This window comes from Mangifera indica, chromosome 11, assembly GCF_011075055.1.
Source record: "Mangifera indica cultivar Alphonso chromosome 11, CATAS_Mindica_2.1, whole genome shotgun sequence".
NCBI lineage: Eukaryota > Viridiplantae > Streptophyta > Magnoliopsida > Sapindales > Anacardiaceae > Mangifera > Mangifera indica.
Genome location: NC_058147.1, coordinates 2,451,373 through 2,474,408, shown reverse-complemented (window position 1 = coordinate 2,474,408; position 23,036 = coordinate 2,451,373). Strand labels below are relative to the sequence as shown.

Below are 23,036 nucleotides of genomic sequence, written 5' to 3'. Positions count from 1 at the left end.
AACCTCAACTCTGTAACCACCCATCTCCTTCTAAGACCCATACATACATCGCAAAAGCTGGAGAAAGATGAGGTTTTGAGGCGTATTCGCCATCGCAAGCGCATGAATAAGCTCAAAACTACTGTTCAAGGTCTCTTTAGCCGGCCTCAATCGGCTAAAACTACTGGTACAGTCTCTGCCTGTGAGTTGAAATGGGTGGATGATGCTTTTGCTGCTCCTTGAGAACTGATATGCTCCATTATGTCTAGTTGCTAGTGTTGCTGTTGCGTAAATACACCGATCTTTGTTTGTAGACCTACTATGCTCTACTTTTGTATCGCTTTATATTTCTGCTAACTGAAATATATGAATCAGTTTGTACATTTGAAAAAAGTTATATCGACCTGTAACTTGATATATTACCATAGGGCTTTATGTGTTTCGAAATACTTTCATCCAGTGTGGCATGGCATCTACATTGTTTCTTACCCTAAGGAATTGAGTAGCCCAAGCTCCAATGGGTCTTGAATTCTTTCCCTTTTGGGCCTCTTATGAACCGTTTTGGGAAAATGGTTTAGCAAATGGCCAGTTTGCAGTGCCCCAGCAGCCGTGTCTTGCACGTCATTTTCTTTTCACACAAAGTAAAGTTGTATGTTCACACTTGAGGCTCATCTAGAATGTCTGCTGGGCGTTGCGTGACTGCAACTTTTCATTAATAAATTGTTATTCAAGAACTAGTTTCCGAAATCTAGTGCTAGTAGTAAGAGTAGCGGAGAAGGGATTATAAATAAATTATTGCATATAGAGTTTGTTGTCATTTTATGAATATGGAAGGAAAGGACTCTTCAGGAGCCTTGGCCCTGCATTCATAATGTTTCTGGGTATTTGAAGAAACAAAGATTAAATTAACTTCACATCACTTCATACCCCTTCATTTTAACTACGTATGAAACTACAATTAAAATTTTCAATCTTCCAAAAATGGCAGTCCATATCAATCCTCTCTCTTCCTTCCAAGTCAAAACCCGTGTTTGATATGGCGATTCTAGTCAACAACAAGAAGTAACATATGGCAAATTCTTCATCTTATCATCTGATTACATTTCAAACTTGTTGTAATCCTTTAACCAGTACTGTTAGCAGAGTTTAATTGCTTGTTTTCTTTCTTCTTTATTATAATTTTCCTCTAGTTAAGATTGAAAGATGACTCTAAAGTCTGCAATTCTCTTCTTTGTTGGAATCTTGAATGTATTTTCTATACGCCGGGTTCATGCTTTTACAGAATGTGAAAGATCATGCGGCAACAACTTCGTCCCCTATCCATTTGGATTCTCTAGTGGCTGCCATATCCGTCTGAATTGCAGCTCAAAAGGTCATATTGTTATAGGCGAATTTCCTGTCCAAGACGTAAACAGCAACAACATAAAACTTATCATCAAACCCACATGCCTCCGTTCAATCCAAACCCTAGGCCAGCTCTTTAACCGCAACTACGCTCCAACAGCAAGAAACGCCATACTTCTAAACGACTGCAGCAATTCCACGGCTACTAAATGTAAAATACCTTCACTAATTGACGTGCAGACTCAATTTGAGTCATTTAAGTGCGACTCAAATGGTGGCAGTGATATAAGTTGTTACTCAGAAGAGAAAGGTTATGGATTTCTTGATTATGATAATGTTACCAGGCGACAGTGCAAGTATCTTTTGTCGTCCATTTCAGCAGAGCCGTCCGTATCGGGAGTTTCATTAGATATTCAAGTTGTGGAGCTGGCTTGGTGGCTAGAAGGCTCGTGTTACTGTTCCAAGGATGCAAATTGTTCTCCAGTTTCGTCTCCTGGAGGAAGGCAAGGATTTCGATGCCAATGTAAACAAGGGTTCCAAGGAGATGGGTATCAAGCAGGCATGGGCTGCCATAAAGGTCAGTATTTCTGGTTTAATTTGCCAAGGATTCTATTAATTCATTCAATCGTTGCTTGATCTTGTTAATTTAGTCTTAATTTTGTACTTTCTTACCGTATTTATTACACTGCTTAAAGTTGATCCTAATTCCTTTGATTCAAAATTTACTGACTATTCATGATTGTCTGTAATTTTGTTATGCAAACTGCCTCTTCAGTCTGCAATCCAGCAAAGTATATCTCTGGCCAATGCGGCGGAAAGGTTAGAACTGCTGTTTTGATTGGAGGTATCTAGTTCTTACCTTTCATCAACTGAACAACACCGCCAGAGATTTTTTTATTTTTTTCATTTTAAAATTTGTTGCTTTTCGGTTAACTGGACTTGCCTTTAACTTTGTTGCCAGGGTTTAACGCCCCCTTTGTACCTATTGCTTTTCATCACACATTGGAATTTTAATTTTCATCTGCCAAATTTGGTTTTCTTTTTCTCAGGGAGTGTTGCTGGGGCTTTTTTGATTATAAGTTTGAGTCTAGTGTGCTGTTTTATTCGGAGACGATCCTACTTGAAAACCAGAAACAGAACAAACCACCACCTTTCTCAACCTAAAGGCATTAGCATTCCCATCTATCCATATAAAGAAATTGAGAAGGCCACAAACGGTTTCTCTGAGAAGCAAAAGCTTGGAACTGGGGCCTATGGCACAGTGTATCAAGGAAAGCTCCATAATAATGATTCATGGGTTGCTATTAAAAGGATAAAACAAGGAGATACCGACAGCATTGAGCAAGTTGTAAATGAGATTAAACTCTTATCATCTGTGAGCCACCCGAATCTAGTCCGCCTATTAGGTTGCTCGATAGAACATGGTGAACAAATCCTTGTCTATGAATTCATGCCCAATGGAACATTGTGCCAACATTTACGAAGAGAAATAGGTGATGGACTTGCCTGGCCAGTTCGCCTCACCATTGCAGCAGAAACTGCAGAAGCCATAGCCCATCTCCATTCTGCCATCAACCCTCCAATTTACCACAGAGACGTCAAGTCTAGCAACATACTCTTGGATTACAACTTTAAGTCCAAAGTTGCAGATTTTGGTTTATCTAGGCTTGGTAAGACTGAAATCTCTCACATCTCAACTGCACCACAAGGCACTCCTGGATATCTTGATCCCCAGTATCATCAGAATTTCCATCTTTCTGACAAAAGTGATGTATATAGCTTTGGGGTAGTTCTTGTTGAGACCATAACAGCATTGAAAGTAGTGGACTTTTCTAGGCCCCAAAATGAAGTAAATTTAGCTGCTTTTGCTTCTGATAGAATTGGGAAGGGTCATTTAGATGAGATTATAGATCCATTTATAGACCCTCATAGTGATGCTTGGACCTTTTCTTCTGTGCATAAGGTTGCTGAATTAGCATTTAGATGTCTTGCATTTCACAAGGACATGAGACCTTCAATGATGGAGGTAGCAGCTGAATTGGAGCAAATCAGGATGAGCAGATGGGCATCTTCTGAAGAAATCAATTTTACAGCTTCACCAGAGCCATCTCCTTGTTCTTCCTTTTCAAATACTAGCGAGGAGCAGCTAGGTGCCTCTGTAAGAAAGGTGACGTAGAAAGTAGAAGGGGTTTGTTTCTGCAACACACAGAAGCTAATAGTGTGTATATAGTAGATGGATTGACGGAAAATTCTCCTGTTTCAGTTCAAGATCACTGGTTAAGTGAACCAAGCTCACCTTCATCAGATTTGCTAAGTAATGTTGTAATTCAATGTTAAACTGAATCAATTAAGGTGGCTACTGGCCTCATCTCCTCCTGTTCAGATTTTTTTTTCTAAATTTCAGAGTTATAAGTATTTGATGATGCACAGTGATTTCTGATGTCAATATTATACTAATACAAAATCTGAATAATTCAGTCGCCAAGTGAGTAGAGAGTAGAGACTCAATTGGGACAAAAAGTTTGCTTTTGTTATTTTGTCAACTTTTGTATCATGAATGGAACAGAACAAGATGATCAGAATCAGACACATTCCTTACAAGTTCTTCCATTTTCCTCACAAGCAACCAAAACTGAATCAGAGCCCTTTTTACTAAAAGTCACCTACTGAATACATGCAGAAAGAAACATAAACAAAGAAACCAATTGCTATTTATTCTCAAATCTAATCAAATAATATAATGAAATCAGAAGGTCGCTCTCTTCAGCGAGGTTACCGTCACAGACGCACCCAGTGGTGACTTTCCTACTTCCATCTCTAACGAATCATACCGGAGAAACAATTCAACCACCAAAAGTCTAGAAATCAGCACCACAAAATCTTTCCCAGCACACTGTTTATTTCCCAAGGTGGGTTTCTCTGTCTCCGGTCCGTTTGACCAGAGCACGTGCTTTAGCAATTTCTCGCCTTCGCCGACAAACCTGTCCGCCACGAACTCCTCTGCTCTCTCGAATATTTTCGGGTCTTTTGTTGCAAAAGGCTGGTACCCGAATAATAGTTCTCCTTCTTTCACTTCAAACGATGCATCGTGGCTTGAAACAATCATATCTTTTTTGGCTTTTCCGTACTGAAACGGTACGGGAGGATCGATGCGAAATGCCTCGTACACGACGGACTTCATCAGCGGCATCTGCTCCATCCCGGCCATCGTGACCGTTCCGCCGTTGGATCTGACCACTGATCTGATCTCTTCTGCCAACTGCGTGTGGAGTTTGACCCCTGCTCGACCGATCCATTTCATCATGTTGGTAAAGAAAAACCTCATTCCTCCAAAGGAATTAAAGCACGTCGCAAATAACAGATTGTGGCATGCTTCTTCTCTGGAGATGCCCAATCTCTCTGCTTCGTCGAGAATGGGACCTGATGACTCGTAGAAGAAATCGTACAGTCTCTGGTAATTTTTTTTAACCAAGAAGGGAGGAAGACGAAATGTATGGATGGAAAGTTCCTCAACAAGCTTTGGTAAGCCAAGAGTGAGAATAGGACTGAGTTGAAAGAGAACCCATATAGGAATAATAGCAGGGCCATCGTTGCCGAGTTTAGTATCAGCCGGGTTTACGCCGTAAAGGGATCGTGCCAAGAAGTTAAAGGCAGCTTGGTCATTGGCTTTAGAGAAATTGGCTTTGGCTTTGGCTTTGGTGGCCAAATCTTTTTCCAGAGCCTCAAACAGGTTAGTGTAGGTGGAGTGAAACTCTGGGATAATCCTGTCTCGGCTAGACTTTAATTGAAAGAACAAAAGTTGTTTTAGTTTTCCATGATTCGGTTCAGACGGATCAAGATATGACAAAACACGATAACCACCAGTGAGTTCGGTTGAGGGCATGAAAGTACCCGTGAAAAGATCTCTCTTTTCAACTTTAGTGACGTCAAAAAGAATCGGAAAGCTCTTACCGTCTAGCAAAGCGATGGCGTTGGGATGATCAGAGATGCAAGGACCAGGTGGCATGTTGGTTCGAAAGACAGTTGACTGGTACTTCTGCATTTTATACTTGAAAAAGTCTTCTTTACCAAGGTTGTAGAAATAGTCAAGACGGTCTTTGATTGGACCGATAAAAGGAAGGCCATAATCTCCCGGGATTTCCCGGATCAAAGGTTGAGTTGCTGGTGATGCCTGGACAGATGGTTTCTCCGAAACAGAGGCGGCGATCGGGCGAACCAATAGTCGCCGTGAATATGGTTTCGACGATGATGATTTATGAAGACAAGGGAAGTTAAGTTGCAGAGAAGGAAAAGATGGACAAGGGGAAGCCATTTCAATGGAAATCTGTGAGCGTGAAATCTACAGACAGAGAGAGGCAGAGGCATCATATTGTATAATTAAGCTTTACTTTTATAATGGGCTATGTTGGTGGGATTCTACGTGTAAAGCTCTAATTGGCTATAGCCATTTTCCTGGTCGTGAAAGGCGTGCGTTAACAACTGAAACAAATTTTTATTATTTTTTGAATAAGATTCGAAATGAATCTCCATTAGATTTTAATTTTACAAATATAAATAGATAAAATTCTGACTTCTTCAACCTTTATTTTTTGTGTGTGCGCTGTTGAACCACTTTCTGTGCTGTTTCTGCGTCTCGCTTTTTCATATATAATGCCCACGTGTTCAACATCATATGCTTTAACAATTCCAGTAGTGCGACGGAACATGAGTTGGCGTGTTTCAAATTTGAGGGTGGTCAGTGACCTCCCTTGGGGATAAAAAGGACATCTCCAAAATGTCAAAGTGCCAGTTTCATCCCCCTCCGCCATGCACCGCGATGTTGACGAGGAATATTCTCGTGTCCTCATGTACAGTGTTGCGCGTGAGGTATTGTAAATTTTTCTTCTTTAGGTACGTAGTCTTCGGACAAATGAAGCACGGAGGTGAAATATGAATACGACTTTACTATTCTGAGGTTTGAAACTTTTGAAAAGTAGAGTTGTCGTCGTCAAAGTCAAGCACTCGGTTTCAACTGCCGTCTATGGCGTCAAAGCGCCGCGATTCTGATAGTTAGGCACTGTAAGTATTAAAGATGTTTGGCCGGAGTTTTTTTTTTTATTTTAAAACATGTTTTCATTTCATTAGATTCGGAGTTGGTCATAAATTTCCAAGGATCCTTCTGGACGGTTTTAGCTTTAGTCTACCATTTTATCTTCAACGTTTATGCCATAAATGGTTAAGCAATAATTAGAAGATTAATTATTTTATAATAACCATGCATGAAGGTTCTTAAAATATTACCAACAACGTCAATCTCTAACCTTATATAAATCTAGTTAATTATTTTAATTAAATATAGTTTTGTCCTCTATCCCTCTCCTTTCTATCAAACCCTAACTAAACTTCTAATTCTACCGATCTTTTTAACCCGTATTTGCTGCATTTTTAACTTTTAAAACATAAAATCAATTTTAAAAAAAAGGATCATTGCATCTAATTATTGATATCATTTTTAGTGGAAAACTGAAATGCACACTTTGTAAAATTACTTAAGATTAAAATTTAGTAGAAAAAGTTATCATTTTTGGTTTATAAGCTGAATTTGGTGGATTTAATTGTTGTTTTGATAATTTAATTATAAATGTCATTGTAATTGAACAAAGTATATATGCATTTGTATAGGGTTTGATGCAATTTCTTCACGAACAACGAAAAGAGATGATAGTCAACGAGAAGAATTTAGATATTATATTTAAAATTAAAGAGAACCTTGACGACAAATCTCTCCTATCATTTTAGACACGTGCACTCATAAACCTCTCTTGTTGTTTTTATCGTCGAAAGATATTTGTACGTCAGAGAGATGAGTAAACCTACATCAACTCAATTTAGGCAAAAAAGGAGGTTGTATATAGAGAAAAAAAATGTTGAAAACAAAAATTTATGAAGGGATGAAATTGAAGTTTAACAAAATCAAAGGAATAATTGTAAATAAGAAAAAGGTAAAAATTTTAAATAGTAAAAATATAATTTTTTAAAATTAAATTAAAAATAGATAAAATTTTATTTTTTAAATAAAATTATTAAATAATATATTTATTTTTATATTAATAATAAAATTTTGATAAAAATTAAATAACGAACCAATATTTAAGTTTTTAAATTTCCCTAAATAGCAGAATAAAAATCCAATAAATATTGGGTGGGAATAAATCTTTTGTTCTGTAGTTTATTAGTATCCTATCTTGTTCCCTCCAAGCACACGAATTGAAACACACACGTAAGCATGAGTTAGGGTTTAAGCGGCCCAAAGTACAGAGAACGACGAAACAAACTAAAATGGAAGTGCAGTCAATTTGTCTTCGAATTCCAGTCCCACAAATCAACTCCTCAAATCATCGTCTCTTTGCTCATCAAATTGTAAACAATTTGTTTTTCAATTCGATTTCTTAACTTACATTTCTTCTTGATTTCCTTTGTTGTAATCACTTTTCTTTATCTCTGACTGTAATCTTACAATTCAAGGTCTCTCCAAGCCACGTCGGATTGAAAGGTCGAAATGTTCGTCTTCGAAATACATATAGATGTATTATCTCTTTTACACTCTACTTTTATCTGTTTCAATTGTTAATTATACTTAAATAACCGAATGGGATTAATAAGATGTATTTTTACAGCGCATCTTTTGCCTCGTTTAACGAATAAAACTGGAGGGTCTTTGTTAAGGCCGTTGCAGAGAGGAGCTATATTATGTGCCTCTAATTCTGATACTGAGGCAAAGTTGGACCTTTCTAAGGGCGGAAATTCTGATGTAGCCGTTGGCGGTTACAATGGGGTGGAGCCATTTCGTGGAAAATCAGGTTCTGCTTCGTTTTATGGCTTAAATCACCAGCTAGTGGAAGAAGGGAAGTTGATGTCAGCTCCTTTCCACGAAGACAAGGGTTCTCTCCTCTGGATTTTGGCACCTGTTTCACTCATACTGTCGTTGATCCTTCCTCAATTTTTTTTACTTGGCGATGCAGTAGAAAATATCTTTAAGTATGAGGTTCTTATAGGTAATATTATTAGTCGATTGCTTTTATGTTGCCAGGTTTTAAACTGAAGAGTGATGATATAGTAAATGTGTTTGTATGCAATTTTTTTAGTAATACTATGTGCGCTTATGATAGGTACCAATTTAGTGATTGAGAGTTACTTCATCCTTAATTCAAAATCACTCAATAACTTAGTGGATATCATTATTGGTATGAAAATTGGTACTCATTATAAGTGCAAATAGTTTTATATGGTTTTTTTTTTCATTGTTTCAAAACATAATGGTTTCTTTTTTATCAATTTTGTATCACATGCTTTCATGTTGCAAATGTTAGTATGAAAAGGGCAGCTTTACAGAATAAGAGCAGAATCATTAGGTTTTAGGGGGTAATGCAGTTAGATAAGATATAATGGCCTTTGCTTTGACAGAGTTATGCATGTTTGAATGTATTATGGGGCTAGTGCAGCTGGTCCCAGATATTTGAAACATAATCATGTGGAGCATGCATTTCGGCTGCTAGAGTATAGAGACTGACCTCCTTGAAATGTATTAGATTAAGCCAATAAATCAGTCAACTTTTGTTGACATGATGAAACCTTATGATATTTTAAATGTCATTAGTTCATTTGTAATCATTTTAAAAGAGTCTGAATGGGAGAAAAGTCAATTGTTTGTTCTTAGCGGAATTACAATATTCCTTTGGGACATTTTTCCCCTCTGAAGTTAAACATTTCTCCTCATCCTACAAAATGATATAGAAAAGACAGATACAGAGTAATATAGTATGACTTCTAATAGGTACAGCATATGCCTAGTTTAGTTGAAGGTATTTATTTGATTATGGCAATTTGCAGTCCATCTGCTGTTGCAGTCCCTAAGTGTGAAGAGAGGGAAGCTATAAAAAAGGGATTGATCATCCCTTAATTTATAATGTAAACGTACGCAATTAGCCTCTAGTATAGTTGCATTATTTCTGCATGATTAATGCCAGTTTATTTGAGTCATTGGCAGTGAAAGAGCTAAAGCAGACTTTACTTGATGTGATGCCTATCTAATTTATACTTACTTTCAGTTTACTACATTTCTTAACATGGAAACTAGTTTAACCAAAAAAATGAGCAGATTATGTTACAGAGTTATAGACAACTAGAGTTTTCACATTCAGTTTGTTTTCATTTGCATTGATCTTTATGTCTCCAGTATAGTTCTATAATTCTGATCACAAGTAGCCAACTCTCCTCATAGGCCTGTTTGGGGATCTTTTTCTTCCACTTTTGTGTAACTTGTGTTATGATTTTCTTTGTGGCCCTGTTTATTTCATTATTCAAAATCAAGTATGGCACAACTTATCCCATGCATTCATAATTATTATTTTCCTGTATCTTAGTGTTTTTGAGAATAAGGTTCCAGAGATAATTTCCCTTGTGATAATCATGCAGAAATTGTGTCTTCACTAATTTCTGAGTCTACGTTTTATATTGGTCTTGCAATATTTCTGCTTGTGACTGATCATGTTCAGAGGCCATATTTGCAATTCAGTCCAAAGAGGTGGGGACTTATCACGGGTCTCAGAGGATACTTGTCATCTGCTTTCTTTGCAGCAGGCTTTAAGGTTGTTGCTCCTCTCTTTGCCGTCTATGTGACTTGGCCAGTGCTTGGTCTGCCAGCCTTGGTTGCAGTGTTTCCTTTTATATTTGGCTGTGCTGTTCAACTTGCATTTGAGACATATCTTGACAAGCGTGGGTCATCTTGTTGGCCGCTGATTCCAATTATTTTTGAGGTATTTACTTTTTGATTAAAGAAAATGCGATCTCTTCATTTAAGTGTATGTTTCTCATACCCAATTTATTATGTTGGTTGTAGGTATATAGGCTATATCAGTTGAGCAAAGCAGTTCATTATTTTGAGAGGTTGATGTTCTCAATGAGAGATGCTCCAAGCACCCCAAAATTGATGGAGAGAGGTGCTGCAATGTTTGGCATGGTAGTGACTTTCCAAGTCCTTGGTTTGCTTTGCCTTTGGTCACTGTTAACATTTCTTCTAAGGCTATTTCCTTCAAGGCCAGTGGCTGAGAACTACTAATTTTTACAAGTAATATTTATATTCATTTGTAATGGTTGTTGAACTATTTTACTAGTGGGTTGTACATTTAGGTAAATGCTAGTTGCCATGGTGATAAAGTAATGATCCTGTTGGCCACAAAGTTTTTCTCCAACTGGGATACTTGTTTGAGATAGTTCTGAAGTTTGAAAATTTGGCTGCCTAGATAGGGGAAATGAGGTCTGTTAGACTCATAACTGTTTCTAATCGGTGGTGACCACTTTCTTATTGCATCTCAAAATCCAACATTTTCTTTATCTGTGGGGGACTTACCCACGTTGACATGGAGTGTGTGCAGGCAAAGGGGAGATTTTTATATTTTGCTGTTAGATATTAAGCATATATTTGTATAAATAAAAGAAAATGGAAATGCAGATTCAGTGATTTCCCAGTTGGCTTCAAGAGGCATAGTAAAGTAGTGTGCGTGATAATTTGTTGCATTATCTGGGTTTGTGGGGTACATAAAAAGAAGACCCAAATGCCATCCAATGTCTAGTAACTGAAGACTCGTGACTTCTACAAAAAATTCTTAGCATTCAGATCAATTACAGGGAATACTGAGCATTTGATTAAGACAACAAATTACAGCATACTGAAAAGGTATTTATTCTTATGTTATAAATAAAGTAAAACCCCCAACACTTTAAGCAGATAACAATTAAGATGAACAGTACACATTAAGCATTAAACTGTTTCCAGAAAGGTGAACGACAGGTCCAAGGTTATTGCAGCCTCCGAATCACATGGTTTCATCTCTAATACCAAACTTCTGCTTGTCATTCCAGAGCAACATAGTGTCCATCTGATGGATGACAAGGGAATCAGGTTTTATGAACTAGGAAGGAGCTCTGTAATTCTGAAAGAAATTAGTCTTCACCAGTAATCTCGACAGGAACATTCCCCATCTTTAAAATGATGGAACCTCTTGTTGTCTCTAACAATGATCTCTCTTTTCTCAATGCTTGAAAGTGACTTGACAAAGTTGTGACAGTCTCCGCAGATCCTTAGATGTTTTTATGATCCTTAGGGTGGTTCCCGGAGGATTACTGATAAGCCCGTAATCAATGGCCAACCTTTCACTGTGATACATCAATGCCTTCTCTTTTGCTTCTCAGTCGAGATCGATCATGAAGTACATACTTTGTGTCTGGCACATAGCCAGCTTCCCTCACCTCCTTACCAACTACCTCAACTTTTCGTAGGCCTTGCTTCTCTCTGGACTCCCCTTCATCTGGTTTGAAATTAGACTTTCCCTTAACCTTTTTCTTATTGCTAAGTCTCAAGCCTGAAGGTGATACAAATGAACCCAATTCACCAGGCCGCTCTGTAGGTCCACTTTTGGTGTATTTTTCTAGTGTCTCCCTCACCACAGAGCTTGGTTCAATTGGCATGTTCTCGGTGATCTCTTTAGCCTCAGCAATCTTCTGTGACCTTCCAAGAAGATCAACCATCTGTTGTAATGCTCGATTGTTGGATTAATAGAATAATCCCGGCTCATTGAGTTAAAAGTGTTGTAATCCTTCCTCCACTGCTTCCAAGTAAACACAAGCCTCAATAACACCATCAAAAGTAGACCCATTGGGCCTCACTCCGGCTTCTTTCATCTGGACAAAGATCTTTTCCTTCGCCATTTTCGGCTAAACCCAGCAGCATCAAATTCCAAGAATCCAAATTTTTTTCGCACATCTGCTCAAACACTCTTTGGGCACTTCTAGTATCACCCAATCCACAGTACATCTCCACCAGTTTATTAAACACAACCGTACTGGGTTCTGACTGAGACCGCAGAACATACTCATGAACCTTTTCCCAGCTTCCAACAACTTCAAATCAATACAACACTTCAGCAGTTCAACGATATCGACGGAACCCAAGAAAACTCGGTTCTTCTCCATTTTATCCATTACTTGAAGAGCTGCATTCACTTCCCCTACTCTGGATAAACGTTTGAACTCCAAGCTTACCTGATTATCTCCTTGAACATGAACAGTTTGCTGAGAAGAACTCGCAGCTATTATTAAATTTTTGTACTTCTTGTTATCTTGAAAACTCCTTGCAAAAGAACAGGTGGGAAAATATTTAACACAACCCACATACACACCAACCATTTCTACAAACGAGCACGGACGAAGATTGAATGTCACTTTCTCAGGAGTACTTGAAGATGAAAATTTAGACATGGGGAGAGAACAGTAACTCGAATCAGCAACTCCAGCCATTCCAAGGGCTTTCGAAAGTTTGAATTGAAGAATAGACTGGAATTTTATATCGGAGAAACGAAAAACTCTTTCAAGCCCAGGCTCCAGTATGAAGAGAAAGCCTTGTCCAAAAGAAAGTAACAGAAGAGACACATATTGCACTAAAAAGAGGATAGCTTAAGTGATTCTAAACACAAAAAGAGTAAGAGTTTAAATTTTTTTAATAATAGTTTAAGATTAAATTTGTTTCTCTTGAAAAAACAGTCTGATTAGAATAAAGTTTTCTCATTTTTGATTTAGTTGACCCATGAATCAACACGTTTGAAATCTCTCTCTCACCTTCTCTTAGGACCAAAGGAGCTCCCTTTTAAACCTACAAACAACATTAAACAAGTAACACAACCATGCCTAGCACCGCAATAACCAAACCGAAATCCTTTCAAACAACCCTTAAATTATCCACAATCATAAGAAACAAGGTTTAACATAAGGTACTCTTGCTTTGTGAAGCTGACTAGCGAATGCTCAATAAAAAAGCCACTGCTGGGTGCATATACAAAGAAGCCAACTAGCTATATCGTTTTTATTTATTGAATGGAATGGGGCGGAGTGAGGAGGGTTTAGTTAGTTCAATAATGGTAGGTGAAAGGAGGAGATAAATTATTAGATATACCTTATATGGGAAATAAATAAAAGAAATGACTTAGGGGTAGATTCTCTCTTAAAATGAGAGAGATTTTTTGAATGTATGACTAGGCTTGGATATGCTTTGAACCAACTTAGTTTTGAAAGTCGATTTGATTTAATTTAATTCGATTTAAATTTATTGATTCAAATTTGAATAAAACTCAATTTAGAAGATTTGATTTATTTTTTAATTCGAATAGAATTTGAGCCAAAGAATGTTCGATTTAGTTTGCCTAAAATTTGGCTTGAATTAGTAGTTCAAATTTGTGACTTGATTCAATTCAAATTTGTAACTCGAATTAGTTTGAATTGATGGCTCGAATAAAAAATTTTAAATATTATTTAGATAAAACAACGTCATTTTACTAATTAACTATGAACTTGAACCACAAATTTAAGTCATACATGCAAACCATCAATTTAAACCATTAATTCTAGTTAAACTGAGTTATAAATTCAAACCATTAATTCAAACTATAAATTTAAGTTAAACTCAAATCAAACTAAGTTAAACTATTTTTCATCTGAATTAAATTTAATTTTAGTTCGACGAACTCGAATCAAACTATTTTCTATTCGAGCTAAACTCCAGCCAAGGGATTTTTGGGCTCGACCTAGCCTGGATCCACCCCTATGTATGACTAAAGAGTGAAGATGAGGCTAGTTTTTAACAAAAGAGAAGCCTAAGGGTGGACACAAAGAACAATGATATCAATACTTATTTTATATATATTATCTATAATTTTTTATTATATAACCACATAATAATAAATCATTATTTATATATATATATATAATATCACTCTTATGATAAACATTTAACAAATCTTCAAAGCAAGAAAGTGGATTAGTAAATTTTCATGAATCTTTCGCCATCTTTATTATATATTTGATGTTATTTTATTAGATAAATCATATGTTATTTTGGACTATATTTTACCTTGTTTCCATTGTTGAAGTAATTGTAAGGGCATACAAAGATGTAATTAAATTAATTTATTGATAAGATAAGTGTTGTCACGACAACAATATGAATTTAGATTCACGATCATACATCACAATAACAATCATTGGGTAAAGGGGGTGGGTTATTTTTGCATAGTGAACCGACTTTGGCCGGGAATCCAAGAAGTTTGCAAAGATCTTGACAATCCTCATCATTTTTACATGGTCCTACGTATTCTGGATCGTTATCTTTATGTCGTCCTACGTATTCCCTTAAAGGAGGAAATACTTTAATCTTCTCTCTTGCACCTGATAAATCAAATACATGTATATCATTTACTAATCAAATTAGTTAATCTTAGAGTAACTATTATTTTTTACTTCAAATTTCATTTGTAAAATTAATAACGAAATTCACAACTTATATGAAAAATTAAACTACTTTAAAGCAATATATTTTACATACCAGAAGTCAAAATTATGGCAAAACATAAGAAGAGTGTTAGAAAGAAGCATTTCTTGAGAAAAGTTGTGTCTGAAATTGTCATTCTTCCCAAACTTTGTTTGTGGACAAAATGCTTGAGTTGAAAATGTGTACATACATACAAGCATGCATGCTTATTTATATAATATTTCAAAATTATTTTGGAAGTAGAATAATTAATGATATCTATATTTTTATATCCACCCAGATTTTAATTCCATATATGGTTAATTGGTATTTAGTTATTTACTCAAACAGCTTTACTCACCACAAACACAAAAATGGAAAGTTAAATGAGAAAGGCCAAAAGACTTATTCCCACCCACGGTATATTAAAATCTCAAAGTTTTACCTTTCAATTTTCAAAAACTTATAAAATTTCTTTTCAAAATTAAGTTTTGAAAAGTGACATTTTTTCCCTACTTAGGGTTTCAAATTTTGTTGACAAACAATGACCGATCTCTCTCTCTCTTCCAACTACATCTCTCTCTTCAGTGAATTTCCTTCGGTCGACGATATCTAGATTCGACAAAATCTAAACGAAGAGTCTAAACTCTTCATTTAGACCTTCATCGTCCAAAATAATCGGTTTCATTTGAACGATGACAACGGTCCAGACAAGGAGTCATCCTCATCTAGAGGAGAACAACTCCCCATTTGAACCATTATCGTCATTTAAATGAAACTAACTTTGTTTGGACAACAAAGAGTTTTGACTTTTCATCTAGATTCCCAACCAAATTTGTCGTCGAATCTAGACGTCGTCGATTGGAGGGAAAGCACTGGAGAGAGATATGTCGCTAGGAGGGAAAGAGATCGATCATCGTTTGTTGGGGAAATTTAAAACCTTAGGTAGAGGGGAAAATATCATTTTTCAAAACTTAATTTTAGGAAAAAATTGTTAATTTTTCAAATTAAGAAAATAAAATGATATAAACTTTTATTTTATAAATATTATTATTAAATAACGATTTTACCTTTAATTTTAACTTAAAATTAAAAATCGCTACAAATTATTCTCTCTTTAATAAAAAATAAGGTTATGGTACATAACTCGTTGGTTGTCCTTGTAATTTTGGAAAATTTTATTAACGTGAAATAACTAGTTGGAATGTTTTTTGGAGACAACTAAGTGATTAATTAATGCACCCTTTTTTTTTATTTTCTTTCATTTGTTATGTAATTTCAAATCACATGATCTATATAAATGTCTCTTTTTTTTAGTAGTTAATTGACGTTGAATGAAAATTTGAGCTCTTCAGAGAGTTTTCTGTTCGAAGTTGGTAGCTTAGCGTTTATGTTTCGGAGTCTTACACCTCTTACTTCATAAGTTTTTTGTGTGATGTTCTATTTCATTTGAACTTGTTGGATTTTTATTTGGTTTCATCGATGGAGTTTTTGCTGAAATGAAGTTGGTTGATTGTTGGACATTGATTGAGTGAACTTGAATTTACTCACATTTAATTGCTGTTGTCGAGTAGCAGGGCAGGGCCACCGACTACTATTCCTTAAGGTAAGCATGGTGGTAGATTCTTTTGGGATCAAGACCAAGCTAACGATGGAGAGCATTCCTGTATTAAACTCCCAATAGAAAATTTTCTCTGAAAGATCCGCCATGAACATCTGTTCGGCTCACAGTGTAACAGGACCCACAAGTTAAAGAAACCAATAGCCATGGTAAAATTCATTGTAGAATTTGCTTGTCAAATCTTCTAAACGGAGACCAACCTCTCTAAGTGAAAGCGAAAAGGCATGCATGTTGCCAAGACTCCAGCTAATATCCCACGATTCTTCTCTTTCTCACATTGCATTTGCATGTTATATAAATCCACCTCTAAACACTCAAAATAGTTGCAATGGCTACCTCAAGATTGTTTCTAACTGCTGAACCTTTGCGTCATGCATTTTCTTCTTCTACTTGTTCATCTTCTTCATCAACGAATGCTGTGAGGTGTATGGGTAAGGCAGGATTTAATGGGGAGAAGAGAATTTGTGGGAATGCTGATCAAAGGAGACCAACACTGCCCACAAAAACATCTGTGGCTCCACTAGACAGTTTGTTGATCACAACAAAGCCAGCTGATTTTATTGATGCCTTGCTTAAGGTATCAAGGCAAATTTTGGAAAGAAGACCTTGGAAATCAATCCAGATGCTCATTGAAAGGGTACGTCTATGCTTTTATTTAATTGGAGCTCATATTCCTGGTTGTTGGAAGAATTTTCCCATCATAATCTGATAAATTTAGTGTTGATTCTAGATGCTCCTTTTCAGAAATTTGGATATTATATGAACACTAAATTCCAAGCACAAACTTCATATACATAAGTAATAGATATTAACTTTTTGAGCTGAAATAGTGCAGGTTATTATTGATTGTAGATTTTTCACATTATTTGCTGTTGCGGGATCCTTGCTCGGTTCAGTATTGTGTTTTCTGGAGGCAACATATTATTCCTGGAAACATTTACTGATTGATTCTTAAGCAGGGTCCTGGAAAATAAAAGTGAATGACTGACGAACTTTTTACATTGCAGGGCTCCTTTCTTGTGCTGAAATCATATTTCCAGTTTTTCAATACGTTATCTCCGAAGAATGATCATGGACATATGGTTCATCTAATTATTGAAGCCATTGGTAATCTTTAGTTTTTACACTATCTGCAAATTTTGTCAGCTTTCTTGAAAGTACCCTTTGAAGTTTAATTTTTTTGTCAATCTTCTATGTAGACCTTTTCTTGGTGGGAACTGCTATGCTAATTTTTGGAGTAGGATTGTACGCCATGTTTGTGGGGTCAAAGAATATTACAGAGAAAGAACAATTGCTTTCTGGGTCCAATTTATTTGGGCTCTTCCATATGAAGGTGAGTCTGTCTCCTCCTAGTTCATCCCACAAATAAAAGGAAAAAGGTTTTAAAAAAAATCTGGGCAGAGTAGAATTCTTTTTAATGGTCTGCAACTTTCTTCTTTCAGAGACTTCCAAAATGGGTAGAAATGGAATCAGTTTGGGAAGCTAAATCAAAACTTGGGCACGCTGTAATGATAATACTTCAAGTGGGAGTACTGGAAAAATTCAACACTATAACTCTTGTTACTAGTTTGGATATGGTTTGTTTTGCTGGAGCTCTACTAATTTCCTCTGTCTGTACCTTCCTTCTCTCCAGACTTTCTGTCAGCAGAAATTTGCCTTTCCACATATTGTCGTAGAAAATACTTTATGCTAGTACTCAAAATGTGTACACATACTTTTGTTGTCATAGAATTAGAGATAAATAATGTGCAAGAATTATACACTTCATGTTTAGTCTATGCACATTAAGTGATTGGTAAATTCCCAGTATTCATTCTCAAATCTTCAACCAGCTTGTTGATCATGTCTTATAGCAGAATCAATTGTCAAATTGGATCCTGATTATCCAAATATATGTTTCCCAGGAAAGTAAAAAGTTGTAGTTGCAAGAATTGTACAGATACACCGACATGACAATTTACAAAATTCCACGCTTACGCTTTTCAGTCGGGAAAAAGGGGAAAAATAAGGGAAGAATTAATATTTGTAACAATCAAAAAAGGAATAAGGAGCAATAAACTCAAATTAAGGATCTGGTTCATCCGGGAACTGTATGAGATCGATCAGGAAACTTCAGCTGAAGCTTTACATGATAAGTTTGCCGGTCTGTCTGCGCAAACACAGCCTGCCCACGAGCAAATGCGAAAGACCCTGTACCTCCAACCACGGTTAGTTCCTCTGTATCTTTGTGAGAAACCTGGTTGGCCTGAACACTGAGGCTACCAGAGTACTCAGGTGTTTCAAATGTGAGATAAATCAAATTAAATGCTGAATGCGCAAAATGTTCAATTGGGACGAAGAAGCCTTGAGCTTTTCCGACCACCCGAGAAGTGTTTTCAGGTCCCTCCGTGAGTGTATGATGAAAAATAAAAGCTCCACCATCGGATTGTGTGAAAGGTTGTGTTTTAGAGGTTGCAGTATGTGGCTGTTGTATATACAAGGACAGAGCCAACCAGGGAATGGAGGTGTTCTTTGATTGTTTCTTGTGAACTACTGGGGATACCAAAGCCAAGAGAATTACTGCCAAAGTGGCTAAGGCTATTGCAGTGCAGAATATGAGTCTAGGCAGCATGATGGAAAGCCTGGGATTTGCTATCTTCTCATAATATCACTTTAATACACTTCTGTTGAAGCAAACCTACTCCTTTCAAGCCAGTGTTTTTAGTCACCTAATTCACTCTCTTTTTTTTCAATTTTCAGTCTGACCTAATCCACATTCTATGCAATGTATATAGTAATTCTCTTAAACAACTTATTCCAAATGAATATAATTCTATAGTAAAAAATCAATACACAATTTATTTTAACTACTTTTAACCAAAAGAATGAGTGAGGACAGTGCTACTGCCAATAAATAACATTCAGAAAATTCTACATCTACAAAAGAATTGAGAATAATTACAACATATATTCTCCGCTCGGCCCCTCTATTACAACAATTGGTGAAATGAGATTTGTTAACGTTAGAACATGGACATTCTACCATGTGAAGGCTTTGCCTTACGTATGTGACCCATGGCATTAACGAGGTCCTTGCGGATGCAAACAGGGAACATGTTAATGTTCTCAGACATATTCAACCGCCATAGAACATATGGGAAGCTTAGCTGATCCCGAGAAGTGAATCGAACCACCTCATTGAACCAGATGCACATAAACAGATTAGTTAATGCTGTATGCTCCCGCACAATTACTGATGCTTCAGATAGAGCTGCACATTCCAACAAATGACTAACTTTAAAACAACTAAAAGAAATTCCTACAGCACAATAAAGTCCATTTAAGAGGTCCCCTCTTTAACAAGCACTACGACATTACATTTGCTTTCTCTAGATTCTGTGTACTATACAATGGACATTAGTCCTTCCTTCGAATCTAAAGAAATTCCTACAGCAAAATAAGTTGACAAAAGGAATCTGTGAGTTCAGGCGTTAAAGTGGGTAGTAAACCCAAGCCTGGGTTCAAAAGCACTCCAATCATACTTTTTGTTTCAGGAATCTTGCCCTTAGGGAAGACTCAGGTTTACACTCATAAGAGGAAAGCAATAACAGAATTAGAATTAAAAACTTGGGCATGTAATGAATAACTGGTGCCTTTGTTTCTATTGGATTAGGCATATCCACTCCCCCAAATCCAGAAAAAGCAGAAGATAAGGTAGCTCAACTTCAGTAAGATTAACACACATTATGGTAAACCCAGATAAACATGTGGCAAGAAAAGCTCAATGCAGATGCACCTACTTAATTATATTGAAATTTTTATTAGAGAAAATAAGACCTTTCTTTCCATTAAACCTCTTGTCCTCAGGGAGGCCATCACGGCGATACTGAGCCAACTGCACTTCAACTTCTTCTGGGGTGGCTTTGTGTTTACTGACAACTGCCTTAGCCTCATCATACACACTACTGCGAGCTCCATGCTGTGAAATTGCAAGCACAGAATTTGAACGCCAAAGAAGGGCTTCCAGCACCCCCAAAGGATCCTTCCTAAATTGTGACTTTGAGTCAACCCAAATTGAGTACTTTGAATTAGGGAAGAGACGATGTGCCAACATCTGATGAAAGCAGACATGGATTTAGATCATTACTAATACTCACATGCACTCACACATGTTTACATATTGAGCAAAAAATGTGGAATACTAATATAAGTATGTGACCCAGAATCCATGAATGACATGATGGCTGGTAATCACAAGAGCATTACACAATGGAGAAAAATTAGGGAAGAAACACATGCTAATGTAAACCATGGATACCTTTGGAATTTTACCATTCAACCTCTGGTCTGTAAATGGAAGTTCCCTCACAACCACAATGCGCCATTTCCCAATAAATCCATCATCACCAATTTTATGCCCCTCTGATTCCTGAGCTGCCAGGGTAATTTCATCCCAAAATGCAACATAGCACACCTGAATCCACATAGTATTATGCATCTAACCTTTTTAAATGAGTATGTAAGTAATAAGTCTTGAACATTAAACATGCCAACCTTCTTAAGTGATGCCTCTGACATTCCTATCGGTTGATGAAGAGCATCACCTCCCCCAAATGCACAAGTAGACACCACAACTTTGCAAATTTGCATGTACCTTTTGTCCTCATCTGATACTCTAAATCCTCCATTTTCACTGTAAAAACCACAATGTACCTCAGCAATTTTATTCACCTGCATGCAACAAATTTTTATAGGATATTAGATATATAAATTTTAAAAAGCACAAAAAGAAGCACAATTATATAGAAGCATATAATTCATAAAAATTAATCTCCAAGCTTGAGAACTTTATTTCAAAATCGAACATTAACATGATAACAATCATCTACTATCCTAAACATGGTTAAAGATATCAATATGGTTCTCATAACCTTGAAACTTTTCTCTCTCTGATCAAACGTCTGGTTTCCTGTAAATAAATTAAATCTTGTGCCTTCACTTTGATGTTGGGAAAAGGTATTGTTTCCTCCTCCATCAGTTATAACAGTTTCTGAAAAGTAAACCACTTTCTTTACATGACTTGTTGAATCTTCATTCACAGGAGGATCCAGGTGCTCAAGTTGATCAGGAGGTAACAGCTTCAAGCAACCTGATAAAATCCACATATTGAGTCATGTTCTATAGAATAAATGACTAACATACCAATATCAAAGACATCATAAACACTTACATATTTATTTCCCACAATACAAATTCAACCTGAAGTAATTCCTAAATGTATAATTCAGGTTTCTCGCCTTAAAACTGTTGCATTATGCAATTCTTGTTTCACTTTCCTGCACTCCAACAATTTAATTTATTCCGTGATAAGAAATCCTTTGCACAATGCTCCCCCATTTTCTAATTATCACAAGAGAAAAAAATCCCAAGCTCTTAGCAAAAGAATCTACCTCGTAAAACCTAATTACTACACAAGTGAATTAAAATTCATAATTTCTTCTTTCAATTTGAACGATATTATGCAAACTGGGCTGATCAGAGAGCTACCAAAATCATGTATGAATTTGTACAACTAAAAATTGCGTTGTAAGTTATCTTCATTTTAATGAAGAACTTTACTTACAAGTTACATAAAACCTTGAGAAAAACACTTACGATCTCTGCCACCACGAACATCTCTCTTCGGCGGTTCAATCCGAGTTAAATGTTCCCCCGAACTCGATTTCTTCACTTCAACGTGACTGTCTTTTGAGTTAACAACCAAACCGGGTTTCCTCCCAATTCTAGTGGCTTCAAAAAGCAGTAATCCAGCAACGAAAACAAAGATCAATAGGGTCCGGTACCTCAAAAAAAATCTAAAAAGTCGGCGACTGAACTCGCTTTTGGCTCGTAAGTTGTTTTTCTTGCGCTTCCTGCGACCTCGGACCCGCATCCGGCCGAGGTCGTCCGAGTCCTCATCGGAGATCGAGATTGATATGTTGCCGTTATTGAACATGAATAAGGCACAGTAAACGCAATGCCAAAGGATCAATTAGATAAAATGGTAAAGGTATCAGCAGTTTTGAATCCAAGAATCGAGGAAATTACGGCTTTCCAAATGCAATAGTGAAGAAAGTGATTTCAGAGGGAAACCATAAGGTTGTATAGTTTAGCTTTGTTGGAGACTCAAATAAAGAATAAAGAGAGTCTCATATGTAATTAATTTAACTAAAAATAAGTGATATATAAATGTGTAAATTAAATTTTAATATAAGTTAATTAATTTTATATAATATAGATTTTAATCTTCATATTTGTAAGCTTAATTTATATTTTTGACAAGTTTTAACCAATTACTAATTCTAATTATTTCTATTTTCGCGCTTTAAACAAGAAAACTCATACTTCGAGGATATTTAGAAATTAATACGCTATATGGGGACTTCACTTTATGTCCAGTTCAGTTGAATTCGAGACAAACAAAATTTAAGTTTGGTTTAATTTATAAAAATTGAGCTTGAATTTAAGTTTGAGTTGCTTAAACTCAGTTAGAGCTTCATTCAAACTTAAGTTTTAACTAACTCGTTACATATTAATTAAAATAACATAATTTTATATCAAAATTTTTAGTTTGTAAGTTTAATGAATAGGTCAAATTTGAGTTCTAACTCATTTGAAATTAACTTATTTCAGGTATATTTGAATCAAACTCAAACAAATTCAATTTAAATATAACTAGATGTCCAATAAATTGAAAACTCATACTTTGAGGGCATGTAAATTTTTGCGTCATTAGTC

General features: G+C 36.2%; 6 protein-coding genes and 1 pseudogene across 7 annotated transcripts; 3 read left to right on the top strand and 4 right to left on the bottom strand.

Annotated features, from left to right (window-relative positions):
* Positions 1 to 554: 554 nt before the first annotated feature.
* Positions 555 to 3,769, top strand: LOC123229580 (annotated as a pseudogene).
* A 62-nt stretch (positions 3,770 to 3,831) lies between these two features.
* Positions 3,832 to 5,825, bottom strand: LOC123229581 (allene oxide synthase 1, chloroplastic-like). Its single transcript, XM_044655496.1, has one exon. The coding sequence runs from the start codon at positions 5,633 to 5,635 to the stop codon at positions 4,070 to 4,072; it is 1,566 nt and encodes a 521-aa protein (XP_044511431.1). The 5' UTR covers positions 5,636 to 5,825; the 3' UTR covers positions 3,832 to 4,069.
* Positions 5,826 to 7,525: 1,700 nt separating this feature from the next.
* LOC123228630 lies at positions 7,526 to 10,840 on the top strand. The gene is made up of 5 exons (XM_044654063.1): positions 7,526 to 7,722; positions 7,828 to 7,888; positions 7,980 to 8,357; positions 9,778 to 10,118; positions 10,202 to 10,840. Exons 1-5 carry the CDS (start codon positions 7,642 to 7,644, stop codon positions 10,418 to 10,420), a joined length of 1,080 nt encoding a protein of 359 aa, XP_044509998.1. The 5' UTR covers positions 7,526 to 7,641; the 3' UTR covers positions 10,421 to 10,840.
* Positions 10,841 to 11,514: 674 nt separating this feature from the next.
* On the bottom strand, positions 11,515 to 12,657 carry LOC123229618 (pentatricopeptide repeat-containing protein At5g50990-like). Its single transcript, XM_044655542.1, has 3 exons — positions 12,160 to 12,657; positions 11,983 to 12,075; positions 11,515 to 11,889 (listed from the first exon to the last, which is right to left on the bottom strand). The coding sequence occupies exons 1-3, from the start codon at positions 12,655 to 12,657 to the stop codon at positions 11,515 to 11,517; spliced, it is 966 nt and encodes a 321-aa protein (XP_044511477.1).
* Positions 12,658 to 16,514: 3,857 nt separating this feature from the next.
* Positions 16,515 to 18,053, top strand: LOC123228672. Of its 2 annotated transcripts, XM_044654130.1 has the most exons (5): positions 16,515 to 16,917; positions 17,116 to 17,193; positions 17,288 to 17,387; positions 17,480 to 17,613; positions 17,723 to 18,053. In XM_044654130.1, the coding sequence occupies exons 1-5, from the start codon at positions 16,609 to 16,611 to the stop codon at positions 17,954 to 17,956; spliced, it is 855 nt and encodes a 284-aa protein (XP_044510065.1). In that variant the 5' UTR covers positions 16,515 to 16,608; the 3' UTR covers positions 17,957 to 18,053. The 2 variants fall into 2 exon arrangements, with proteins under 2 accessions (XP_044510065.1, XP_044510066.1); XM_044654131.1 differs by lacking the exon at positions 17,116 to 17,193 and having other exon boundaries at positions 16,524 to 16,917.
* A 133-nt stretch (positions 18,054 to 18,186) lies between these two features.
* LOC123228673 (pterocarpan synthase 1) lies at positions 18,187 to 18,916 on the bottom strand. The gene has a single exon (XM_044654132.1). The coding sequence runs from the start codon at positions 18,889 to 18,891 to the stop codon at positions 18,358 to 18,360; it is 534 nt and encodes a 177-aa protein (XP_044510067.1). The 5' UTR covers positions 18,892 to 18,916; the 3' UTR covers positions 18,187 to 18,357.
* Positions 18,917 to 19,074: 158 nt separating this feature from the next.
* LOC123228671 (probable hexosyltransferase MUCI70) lies at positions 19,075 to 22,415 on the bottom strand. Its single transcript, XM_044654129.1, has 6 exons — positions 21,915 to 22,415; positions 21,191 to 21,408; positions 20,814 to 20,990; positions 20,578 to 20,733; positions 20,097 to 20,373; positions 19,075 to 19,530 (listed from the first exon to the last, which is right to left on the bottom strand). Exons 1-6 carry the CDS (start codon positions 22,252 to 22,254, stop codon positions 19,283 to 19,285), a joined length of 1,416 nt encoding a protein of 471 aa, XP_044510064.1. The 5' UTR covers positions 22,255 to 22,415; the 3' UTR covers positions 19,075 to 19,282.
* Positions 22,416 to 23,036: the final 621 nt, after the last annotated feature.

Bases quoted from the DNA above. Each gene is read 5' to 3' on its own strand.
- LOC123229618 (XM_044655542.1), bottom strand. From the start codon at position 12,657: ATGGCTGGAGTTGCTGATTCGAGTTACTGTTCTCTCCCCATGTCTAAA. The intron at 12,076-12,159 runs GTGATACTAGAA...TGCTGGGTTTAG, and splicing joins GGAGATGTACTGTGGATTGG to CCGAAAATGGCGAAGGAAAA. The intron at 11,890-11,982 runs GTTTACTTGGAA...GCATTACAACAG, and splicing joins ATGGTGTTATTGAGGCTTGT to ATGGTTGATCTTCTTGGAAG.
- LOC123228671 (XM_044654129.1), bottom strand. From the start codon at position 22,254: ATGTTCAATAACGGCAACATATCAATCTCGATCTCCGATGAGGACTCG. The intron at 20,991-21,190 runs GTTATGAGAACC...TGTTGCATGCAG, and splicing joins AGAGAGAGAAAAGTTTCAAG to GTGAATAAAATTGCTGAGGT. The intron at 19,531-20,096 runs GTCTTATTTTCT...TGGAATGTGCAG, and splicing joins GAGGTTTAATGGAAAGAAAG to CTCTATCTGAAGCATCAGTA.
- LOC123228672 (XM_044654130.1), top strand. From the start codon at position 16,609: ATGGCTACCTCAAGATTGTTTCTAACTGCTGAACCTTTGCGTCATGCA. The intron at 17,194-17,287 runs GCAACATATTAT...TTTACATTGCAG, and splicing joins CAGTATTGTGTTTTCTGGAG to GGCTCCTTTCTTGTGCTGAA. The intron at 17,614-17,722 runs GTGAGTCTGTCT...TTCTTCTTTCAG, and splicing joins TTGGGCTCTTCCATATGAAG to AGACTTCCAAAATGGGTAGA.
- LOC123228630 (XM_044654063.1), top strand. From the start codon at position 7,642: ATGGAAGTGCAGTCAATTTGTCTTCGAATTCCAGTCCCACAAATCAAC. The intron at 7,723-7,827 runs GTAAACAATTTG...TTACAATTCAAG, and splicing joins GTCTCTTTGCTCATCAAATT to GTCTCTCCAAGCCACGTCGG. The intron at 8,358-9,777 runs GTAATATTATTA...ATAATCATGCAG, and splicing joins TAAGTATGAGGTTCTTATAG to AAATTGTGTCTTCACTAATT.
- LOC123229581 (XM_044655496.1), bottom strand. From the start codon at position 5,635: ATGGCTTCCCCTTGTCCATCTTTTCCTTCTCTGCAACTTAACTTCCCT.
- LOC123228673 (XM_044654132.1), bottom strand. From the start codon at position 18,891: ATGCTGCCTAGACTCATATTCTGCACTGCAATAGCCTTAGCCACTTTG.